Here is an 11,471-nt window from a genome sequence, read left to right as displayed (position 1 = left end):
CTTCCTTCCTTCCTTCCTTCCTTCCTTCCTTCCTTCCTTCCTTCCTTTCTTTCTTTCTTTCTTTCTTTCTTTCTTTTTTTCTTTCTTTCTTAAGACAGGGTTTCTCTGTGTAGCCTTGGCTGTCCTGGACTTGCTTTGTAGACCAGGCTGGCCTTGAACTCACCTCCTGCCTCTGCCTCCCTGAGTGCTGGGATTACAAGCATTCACCACTATGCCCGGCTCCTACTTTTCTTTGAGACAGAGTGTCCCCCTGAACTTGGAGCTTACTAATTTGGCTGGGCTGGCTGGCTAGGAAGTCCCACGGATTTTCTTGTCTGTCTTCCCAGTGCGGGGATCCGGAAACACACTGCTGTAGTAGTTGTTTTTATGTGGGTGCTGGACACCCAAACTCAGGTCCTCTTGCTTGTGTGGCAAGCCCTTAATCACCGAACCATCTCTCCAGCCCTTTCATGCTCGTGTTCTTATCTTCTGTGTCAAGATGAATGCCTACTCCACTTTGAGACTAAAGAGAGACAGGTATTCCTCGCTCACCGTCCTTCACTGTCCACTCCAAGTCTCCTGTCTGCTTGTTCAGGGCATGGAGACTTCCATCCAAGGTAGATACAAACAGAAGGCTCTCTGGCCTGAGGGTCTGGACCTGGGATGAGAAATGAAAGCATCTCATCTGAGTGTTCCAGGACTCCCTTGCCTTTGCCCCAGGTTGCCTTTGCTGGTTGATGAGACAGAGATAGGAAGAAAGATGAACTTGACCTATGGAGGAGGTCACGGTGGGAGCTGAGGGAGCTGAGGAGACTTTGAATCCCACTTCCTCCTTTCCCCCGTGTCCTTCTGTCTTCCAAAGCAGACCAAAGGGCTGTGTGTGTGATATGAATCTGTGTGCACATGTGTGTTTGTGTTACATGCACCTGTGTGCACGTTTGTGTGTGTATGTGCATCTGTGTGTGTGTGCACGCGCACACATGCATAAGTTAGTATTCGTTCTCTTCCCTCATCACTTTCCAGCTTTTGAGACAGGTCTCTAGCTGGGGCTCATTGACCCTCCTAGACTAGCTAGAGTGACCCAGGGATCTGCCTGTCACCTCACTCCCACCCTGACTCCTGCCACCCAGCACGGGGGTGACTTCACATTCGTGCCCACACTCATCGGGCTTTGGTTCGCGTGCTGGTGATTCAAACTCAGGTCCTCAAGCCTCAGTGGCAAACAAAAGGCCTTCCCTGACCTATATACATCTTCCTTTTGGGATGGTGACTATGAGTATCCCCATTGTCCAGGTCAGGGAGACTGAGGCACAAGTGGGCGTGGTTTTCTTCTCCTCACTTAAATGTGCACCTCTTTTTGGAAGACCCTTTCTGCCTCCCCAGACTGGCCCAGCTGCTTTTAGTGCCAAGTTCTGTAGTCCCCCTGATGGCTGCAGGAGGGAGGCCTGGAGCTACCTTATATCTGGCCCCTGTTGGGCTCACTTGCCAGCTCTGGGCCCTCCTTGAGCAAACAGGGTGAGGCTGAGCTCAGAGCAGGAACCCTAACATCCGGGTGGCCCAGCCGCACCCCTGAGAAGGCCACATCCTGCTTCAGGACCCTCAGGTCTGGGGTGGAGCCAGTGGTATCTGTTGGAGAATCAGGAGTCCACCATCTAGCTCCTTTCTTTTGGGCCTCAGTCTTGCCATCTGCAACTTGATAGAGAGATGAGCCAGGGAAAAGGCTGCCTCAGATTGGCTGCCCCCAAAAGAATTTTGTTTGATGCTTACAGTGATTGAAATATTGCTTTTAATTATTATTTATTATTATTATTTGTGAGACAAGACCTCCCAGTCTAGCTCTGGTGCTGGCCATTGTAGCTCAGGCTGGCTTTGAACTTTTGATAATTTTCCTGCCTCTGCCTCAGGAGTTCTGGGATTAGAGAAATAAAATACCACATCCAAAATTTTTTTTTTTTAATGGGAACATTTACTTATTTACTTATTATTTTTTGACACTGAGTCTTTCTATGTATTCCTGTCTGTCCTGGAACTTGTTATGTAGAGGAGGTTGGCCTTGAACTCATAGAGATCTGCCTGCTAGGCTTAGAGGCTCACATTTTTATTTTTAAAAATCCAGATTTTTAAATTATCATTCTTATTTCTACTTTCTCCAGACACATCAGATCTGGTGGCACCGGGCTCCCACTATTACTTGGCAAGTATGGATGGGGCCTGAGCTAGGAGAGGGGCTTCTGGTGTTTAATTCTACCCTGTCACTTTAACTGGGGAGAGACTCCAGGTAGGGCGCACACTTGGACCCCTGGCTGGGCAGAGTGAACTGATCCGCTCCTAGCAGGCGTGTTGGAGCAGATCTACATTTGATCATTAGTCCCTGAACTTCCAAGCCTGAGGGGAGGAGATGGTCCAGCCCTACAGTCCAGAGATTGAACCACGGTTTCGCAGCCAGTTTCTCAGCCAAAGACTCTAAGTGGATCATACTCTTCAAGAAAACGGGATCCTCAAAAGGTTTTAGAGGCCTGACTTTACTGTCTCCTCCCTATGACCTCTCCCCTCACCTCTTTCCCTGCTACAGAAGAGGCTGAGCTAGGTTTTAAGAGGCATCTCCTCAAGTTATGAGGGGCGACCTGAGCCCAAGGGAAAGAGGGAGAGAGAGAGAGGTGCTCCTATTGGCCAGCTACATCCCCAGTCCCCTGGCCCTGCACTTACCTGTGGCCCAAGCGTCCCCAGCAACGTCGCAAGCTGCAGCAGGAACCAGAGGGGAGACCACAGTGAGGACCCCGAGACTGATCCCGCCATAGCCTGTGGGCAACCACAAAGGAGCCAGTTCCCTCGACTCCCAACCTGCTTCCAGGCTATAGCGGAGCTCCCTCGGCTGGGAGACTCCGCCCCCTACAGAGCCAGCTGGCAAAGCTGTCTCAGGCTCGCCCTGTGGTGGCCCCCGCCCTTGCCACCACACCCACGTTTCACCCAGTCCCTTCCACCTTCGCGCCAAATGTGGACAGTTTGAGCTTTCCCGGGAGGGATTTTGCTAACGGAGGCCAGCGCTAGGGAACCTGCCAAGGTCTGCGTTGACTTGCGCTGACTTGGTTTTTAGATTTATCTATCCCTGAGCCATCTCTCCATCCCGTCAACTTCTTCCTCCGTCCTTACCATCGCGAGGCTCAGGCTCACAAAGGGGCCTAGAATTCGGACATCTTACCCCAATGCTTGTGCTCTTTATCATTTCTTCACATGGCCTGCCTCTCGCCACTGAGTCGTTACGAGCTATGAATTAACTGAAGGAGTCATTCGTCCAACCGATATTTCATGATCTACTAGGCTAGAAGGCCGAGCAAGACAGAGAAGGTCTTTATCTTTGTAGAGCGTATAGATCCACGTAGTTAAGACGTCAAGGCTGGGCAAGGTCAGGGGTTCAAGAATCTGCCGCCATCTTAGATGTTACACGAAACCCTGACTGAAAAACAAACAAGGGCAAAGGAACAAAGACTTCAGACATTACGGAACAGAAGGGCCCTTGGTAGGGTCCTGACCATCTCAAAAATAAAAATATTTTTATGCTGCGTGGGTATTTTTGCCTGCGTGGGTGTCAGTGGCAAGAAGGAGCAGGAGTTTAAGGTTGCACAGTGAGTTCAAGGCCAGCCTGGGCTATGGGGACTCGTGTTTCAAAAACAAAGCAAACAACAGATGCCCCTGGCCAGCTTCTCTCCTGTTATTCCGGGGGGTGGATATCAGCCCGGTTACCTCCTAAACCCATAACTTGTTGCTCCAGTCCTTCTGCTCCAGAGCACTGCACACAACGTCCCTCAGACTCCTTCCTTTTCTAGCTGCAGCTACAATCCTGGACACTCTCCCCCCTCCCCTTTTCTTTCCCCAAGTCACATCAGACAGGTCTCTTCACATACCGCCCCCTTTGGCCTCCTTCGTGATGATAACTAAATATATGCACACACACAAATATATGCATATATATAAACACACACACACACACACACACACACACACACACACACACACACACACACACACACACACACATATATATATATATATATATATATATATATATATATATATATATATATATATATATATAACTTCAGAGTTATATGTTTTGCCATGTAAACCTTAGGGCCTGAGTTCAGATCCCCAGCACCCACGTAGAAAAGCCAGGCGTAGCCCAGTGCTGGGGACGCAAAGACAGTGGGTTCCTGTTGCTCGCTGGGCGTCCAGTTAACTCGAGTGGCGATCTGTGACACACCTTGTCTCAAAAAATAAGGCGGAGAGGTGATCGAGGGAGGTACCTTGACGCTGACCTCTGGCCTCTACATGTGTGCACAAACATGAACATGGTTACAATACAACACAGCACAGACAAAAAACAAAACAAAACAAAAACGTTTATTTCAAGTTGTCTGAACCTGAGTGAAGTTACCCTAAGTTCAACCGAGGAAAGGTCAGTCTACCCCAGAGGAACAAATGGCTGACAGAGGTAAGGTTCAAATCCAGTTGCCTGATTCTAGAATCCAGGCTCATAAACAAATGCCCTACGGTTTAGCACCACAGCCTAGCCCAGTTCTCCCCCAGGGGCTCCTTGCGGTGAATGAGGCACGCGTGGGGGCTCGGATGCCCCCGGAGCCTGGCAGGCCACGGAACCCGGCACACTGACGCTTGTACAAGGGCAAAGGGCAGTGTTCTTCTGAGACAGCGTCAGCCCCAGCAAAACTCTGGGAATGGTTGGCGCAGGCCTGGCCAGGGTAATAGTTTGCTCTCTCTGGACCAATTACCGAGGTTCAGTGGGCAGGAGCGTTCTTATTGGCGACCCGGGTGGGTCACGGGTTCAGCGGCCGGTGGAATGATAGGTTCAGCCTAACTCAATCTGCGTGGGTGGTGTTAAAGAAGGACGGATCAGTGTATTTCTTCTTCTGTGGCTTCCTTTAGTTTGTTATGGCTAATGTTGGTGATGGTGAATTGTGAAAATTACCACAGCTTTAGAGGCCTAAGGTGGAGAAAAGGAAGCACCAAGGTTCTTAATTCACTCGGCTTTTGTTTTCTGTTTGGTTGTGTGGTTTGATTTTTCCAGACGGGGTTTCTCTGTGTAATCTTGGATGTCCTGGAATTCGCTCGGTACACCCGGCTGGCCCCTGGCCTCGAACTTATAAAGCTCTCTCTGCCTCTGCCGCCCAAGTGCTGCGATTAAAGGCACACCACTGCTCGGCAGTTCACTCGGTTTTACCCCTCAGATTCACCTTTATCCTACTCTCATATACAACTTGTTTTAGGGTTTCTACGGCTGTTATCAAACGCCATGACCAAAGGCAACTTGGCGAGGGAAGGGTGTATTTAGCTTACACTTCCACCTCACTGTTCATCATCAAAGGAAATCAGGACAGGAATTCCGACGAGGCAGGAACCTGGAGGCAGGAGATGATTTCGTGTTCGGAGGCCATGGAAGGGTGCACATACTGGCCCCACTCACCATGGCTTGCTCAACCGGCTTGCTCGCTTGCTTTCCTTAGATTTATTCATTATTTATACAGCATTCTGCCTGAACGTGTGCCTGCAGGCCGGAAGAGGGCACCAGATCTCATTATGGATGGTTGTGAGCCGCCATGTGGTTGCTGGGAATTGAACTCAGGACCTCTAGGAAGAGTAGCCAGCGCTCTTAACCTCTGAGCCGTCTCTCCAGCCCTCAGGTTGCTTTGTCAATAGCTTGGGCCTTCCTCTATCCATCGCTCTTAGGAAAACGCCTTACAGCCGCATCTCATGGAGGCACTGTCTCAGCTGAGGTTCTTTCCTCTCAGACGACTCTCGCTTGTGTCAAGTTGATCTAAAACAACCAGCACACCGCTTCATTGACATTTACTTGGCCCGAATCCCTGCTGTGAAGAGCATGTATTTGCTCAGCCCTGAGCGCCTCTTGAGGATGCGTGAGGCTGGTAACCCCTCCCAGCTCCTCCTATGCGGGCTCAGGGCTCACTGTGCTGCACAGACCTGCACGCGACTGAGTAGCGTAAGAGCACAGAAGGTGTGTCCCCAGTCACACAGCGGAACCAACTTTTTTTTTTTTTTTTTTTTTTTTTCAAGACAGTTTCTCTGTGTAGCCTTGGTTGTCCCGGACTCACTTTGTAGACCAGGCTGGCCTGGAACTCAGAGACTGGCCTGCCTCTGCCTCTGCCTCCCTGAGTGCTGGGATCATAGGCGTGCGCTGGTTGTGCTTCAGGGGTCCTCAGCTGGGATGGCATCTCCAGACCTTCCTCGTGTCTTTCTAGAGGGATCTTCTGCAGGTGTCAGAGTCAAGATCCCACGCAACCGCAGATAACCCGCCAGCCTCACGACATGAGATCCCTCCGGAGGAAACGTCAACGCTGAGGTTCCGGAGCTTGAGAAGGTGGAGAGAGGACTCTGAAGTTAAGATTTTGAACTGCTCTTGCAGAGGGCGGACGCTCCATTCCCAGCTCCCTCACAATAGCCTGTAACTCCGTTGCAGGGATCCTGCGCCCTCTTCTGGCCTCTCCTGGAACTGCAGGCTAGTGGTGCCGGCAAACACTCAACCACATTAGGGGGAAAAGCCTTAAAAACAATTCCTTGGAGTTGTCCGTTGCTTTGTGCGCTGAGCAGTGCCTTATTCCCTCAATCCTCCCAGGAGTTGTAACTTTATCTCCAAAGCAGTTTGTCAACCAAGAAGCTAAGCCAACCTATGTATGGCTATATTGAGCATTTGTGTTGTTCTGAGAAATGGGCTTAGAGTACAAGTATTTCTCCCAGGTGTGGTGGTGCTTAGGAGGCAGAGGCAAGGGGATTTCAGGGAGTCTGAGGCCAGCCTGGTCTACGAAGTGAGACCCTCTCTCAAACAAACAAATATTTATCATGTAAGTGGATTTGATTAGCGTAGGATGAGGATTACAAATGAACCGGAGTAAATTATTTGCGTGGGTGTGATTATAGTAAAGTTATATGCGTTCTAAAAACATCATAAAATTCGGAAAACAAGACAACGCAAGTCGCTCCTGTTCATGTTCTGGACTCCGAGCCCCTGTGTTGTCATTCCCGTCTTCTCCTTGCTGTTTTTCCTCTATGCCTATAACCCTGGAGAGACCAAAGTTGAAAGACGAACACATTTTTCACCCCCTGGAATGTCTTTTCTCCTGTAGGGGAAAAAGCCTTTCTCAAATTGAAGAGAGGTTGCTTACAAAACAACAACAGCAACAACAACCCACCTGATTTTGGAGATATCAAAGAGCTCAGGGTATATATCTAGATTTGAAGGAATGACTGATGAGACAAGAATTGCTGAATACACTGACTCTTTCCCCATCTTATGGTCCTGGAGATCTAACTCATGCCCTCCTTGAGTGTGCTAGGCGGGAGCTCTACCGCCGAACTTCACCCCCAGTCTCCAAATAGATTCCTATCGTTTTGTAATTTACCTAGTATGGTGATTTGTGTGAGAATGCCCCCCATAGGCTTATATATTTGAATGTTTGGTTCCCGGTTAATGGAACTGTTTGGGAAGGGGAAGGGTATGTGACCTACTGAAGGAGGCCTATCACTGGGGCTATGCTTGGAGGTCTTAAAAGCCCATGCCAGGCCCAGCCCCTCTTGCTCTCTGCCTGATGCCAGCAAATCAGGATACGAAGCGCTTAGCTACTGCTTCGGCATCATACCTGTATGCTTTCTGCTATGATGATTATGGGGTGGTCCTCTAAAGTGCAAGCAAGCCCCCAGTTAAACACTTTCTTTTATAAGAGTTGCTTTGGTCATTGTGCTGGATAGTTTTATGTCAACTTGACACAAGCTTGAGCTGTCTGAGAGGAGGGAACCTCAATTAAGAAAATGCCTCCATAACATTAGGCTGCAGGCTTCTGTAGAGACTTAGTGATTGACAGGAGAAGGCCCAGCCCATGATGGGTGGTGCCATCCCTGGGATGATGTTCCTGGGTTCTGTAAGGAAGCAGGCCGAGCAACCCATGAGGAGCAAGCCAGTAAGCAGCACCCCTCCATGGCCTCTGCACTAGCTCCTGCCTCCAGGTTCCTGCCCTGTTGAGTTCCTGTCCTGAGTTTGTTTGATGATGAAGAGTGTTACAGAAGTGTAAGCCAAATAAACCCTTTCCCCACCAACTTGGTTTTTGGTTATGGTGTTTCATCAGACTATAGAAACCCTAACTAAGACAGTTACGGTATTTCTTCACAGCAATAGAACAATACAGGATACAAAAATGCCTAGTTTGTGACATTCTGCTAAAGCAACATTAAACAGATACAGAAATAGGCAAATGGTAGAGAAACAATAGAAAGAAAGGTAGATAGAGGATAAATAAATAGATATAGACAGATAACTAGAGAGACACAGTGAGGGACATGGAGAAAAGAAAAGAGAAGGAGAAAAGAAAAGAGAAGGAGAAAAGCAGAGTTAGGAAGGGAAAGAGGAACAATGAAGCAGAGGCATTGAGGACAAGAGATGACACCATGATCATCTCAGGGGATACCGCCTGAAGGCAAGGATACTTGCCTTCCTCTTCCTTTGAGACAGGCTCTCTCTGTTATTTCCCCACAGGTTTCCAGGAATCCTCCTGTCTTTGTCACTCACCTCTCTGTGCTAGTGCTGGAATTACTTTATGCTACATACCAGCTTTCACATGGGGCCTGGGGGTTTGAACTCAGACCCTCCACACTTATATGGCAATCAGTGTTTCTCCCTGAGCAATCTCCTGGCACTGTGTGAACTCAGTAGAACCTAAACCCACCCAAGAGAAAACTTGGGGCAAGCCAGATGGGACTGAATTTCTTCCACTTGACACAAAGGGAGCTGAAGATAAAAGTTAAACCTTGTATAAAGGCTGTGCATTTGTATGAAGCTATAAAGAAGTGGGTTGAAGGGCTGGGGTGGTACTCAGCGGTATTTGTAGAACATGTAGGAGGTGCTGGCCTGGGCTCCACCCCCAGCAATGTGACAAACAAACAAACCAAACAGGGTTATGCTTACCGTCCTGCTGTCCCTGCACCGAAGTATGTGTCCTAAAGTGTTCCTAATACACACTCAGCCAATGGCTGCAGACATAAATTCAAACAGCTGTAGGGAAGTGGGTGTCAGGTCTCCAGGAGCTAAAGATACAGGAGGTTGTGAGCTGCCTGACATGGGTGCTGGGTACCGAACTCAGGTCCTCTGGAAGAGTAGCAAGTGTTCTTAACCACTGAGCCATTACAGATCCCTGAGAATACATCTCTGCTGAGCATGCTCAAATATTTTTCTTGTCATTATTCCTTAAACAACACAGTAAAATAGAGGTTCACGTAGCACTTACATTGTATTTTGTATTATAGACAAACTAGAGGTGATTTAAGGTGTGTATGTGTAGGTGATATGCATATACTACGCCATTTCATGTTATTAACCTGAGCTCCTGTAGCTGTTATTAATCCCTTGGCAATCTTGGAGTCGGTCTTGTGGATGATTGTATGTACATCAATGACTTTTAAAATGGAAAAATATTAGAATCATAAGCACAACAAAGAGAACATGCATAAGGATCAATTTAAGGGGAAAGACAGGATTTACATGAAGACACTTGTAAACATTTATGAAGGACTCAAACTGTGAACAAGTGGGAAGATAACTTCCCTATGTAGGGAGACTTAACATAGCCAAAACATCAATTCTCACCAAATTAAGATATCAGTATAATGAAAATCTTAGCTTATAATGAAAATTAAGCTTTTTAAAGGCTAAAGATCACTGGAAATAGTAAATGATTTCTGGGTGTGGTGGTGTATGCCTTTAGTCTCAGCACGTGGGAAGCAGAAGGAGGTGAGCTCCAGGCAAGACTGGTCTACAGAGTGAGTTCCAGACCAGAGAGAGCTACATAGTCCAAAAAAATTAGGGAGGAGCTTGCTTTATTAGGTATCAGAATATATGGTGAAGGCACAATATTAATATAATGTTAGCATATAAGCTGTGCTAGGACAACTATGCTTATGCTTTCATAGAAGTATCCTAAGACAAAGCTCATGTGTTGGAGGATTGCTCCCCACCACCAAAGACTGGGTTCCGAGGGCTCTGCTCTAGCCAAAATATTAACCCACTGATGTATTTGTATTGTATGGTGATACTGGGAAATAGTGGAGACTAGGAGATGGAAGAAGTTAGAAAAAGTAGGTCATGGAGGTGTGCCTTTCCACATGCCTCCTGGCTGCCCTGAGGTGAGCAGTTTCCTTGACCATGCCCTTCTTACATGATATTCTACCTTGCCACAGGCCTTAAAACAGTGGAGCCAGCTAAGCGTGAATGGGAGCTTCTGATGATGAGCCCGCTTCCTTCCTCCCTGTCTCAACATTTTTACCTGTTACTGTGATAAAATGCCCTGCAGACGCAGCTTTGGGGAGAAAGGTTTACGCTGGCTCACAGTTCCAGGTTGAAGTCCACATTGTGGGGGAGTTACAGTGACAGGAGCTTGAGACATCCGGCCACAGGAAACCTGTAGTCAAAGACCAGAAAGCAAGAAATGCACGCATGCTTGTGCTCAGCTTGCTTTCTCCACTTGGACATAGTTCAGGATCACCTAACGTGGAGAATGCTGCCACCCACAGTGGGCAACTCTTCCCACCTCAGTTAATGCAGTCAAGATAATTCCCCACAGACATATTTATTTGCTAGCCATTTCTACATAGCAAATTGCTGGCTGAACAATGGAATTGAGCCAGGTATGGTGGCACGTGCCTTTGATCTCACTTGGGAAGCTGAGGCAGGAGGAGTATGAATTTGAGACTAGCCTGGGCTACATAGGGAGTCTGAAGCCAGCTTGGGCTATATAATGAGACCTCTCCTGCTTATAGAATAAGCAACAGAGACAGGACCAAAAACAGTTGTTTTAGAATCAAGAGCACAGGCATGGGGTCAACTGGGTCCTTCACAAGGCAGTAACCATGGCCTATGCCAGGGCTGCAGTTCTTGAAATGGCTGACTAGGGAACGAGCCCTTTCCCAGCTCCCCTTTGTGGTTGCGGGTGGTAGATTCTATTTCTTGTGGATTGTTGGATTAAGAGATGTTGATTGGAGACCATCCTCTGATCCTTGCCAGTGGAACTCTCCACAGTGTTTATCACTTAGATGATGAATTCATTAGAGAGAGAGAGAAAGAGAGAGGTGTGGGGAGCCAATAAGTGCTTGCTTAGCAAGCATGACGCCCTGGGTTCGATCCCCAGCACCTAATAGAATTGGGCATGGTGGTGCATGTTTGATCCTAGGACTAGGGAAGTAGAAGCAAAAGGATCAGGAGTTCAAGGTCACCCTTGGCTGGGCTACAGGAGTGCTGGAGTAAAAAGAAAAGCAATACATATAGGAAGGAGAGAGAGAGGGAGGAGGAAGAGAAAGGAGGAGGAGGAAGAGGAGGAGGAAGAAGAAAGGGTAAGAAGGAAAGGGAAGAGTAAAGTATGGAATGGAATGTACTGTTGCTATTGAGTGTTTATAGGCTATGGGGAGTAGGCTACAAGGATGAA

At 48.0% G+C, this 11,471-nt stretch overlaps 1 protein-coding gene across 5 annotated transcripts in view; it reads right to left on the bottom strand.

The window, feature by feature from the left end:
• Ern2 (endoplasmic reticulum to nucleus signaling 2) overlaps positions 1 to 2,810 on the bottom strand; it is a 19,191-nt gene extending 16,381 nt beyond the window's left edge. For all 5 annotated transcript variants that reach the window (XM_055627624.1, XM_055627626.1, XM_055627625.1 and 2 more), the window contains exons 1-2: positions 2,686 to 2,810; positions 532 to 637 (exon numbers count right to left, since the gene is read on the bottom strand). In XM_055627624.1, the coding sequence (XP_055483599.1) occupies positions 532 to 637; positions 2,686 to 2,775 (196 nt within the window). In that variant the 5' untranslated portion in view covers positions 2,776 to 2,810. The remainder of the gene's footprint in view (positions 1 to 531; positions 638 to 2,685) is intronic.
• Between the last annotated feature and the right edge of the window lie 8,661 nt (positions 2,811 to 11,471).

This window comes from Psammomys obesus, unplaced genomic scaffold (assembly GCF_907164565.1).
Source record: "Psammomys obesus unplaced genomic scaffold, mPsaObe1.curated_primary_1811, whole genome shotgun sequence".
Lineage (NCBI taxonomy): Eukaryota > Metazoa > Chordata > Mammalia > Rodentia > Muridae > Psammomys > Psammomys obesus.
Note: the sequence above shows the minus strand (reverse complement) of the source record. Positions and strands in the feature narration are given on the sequence as shown.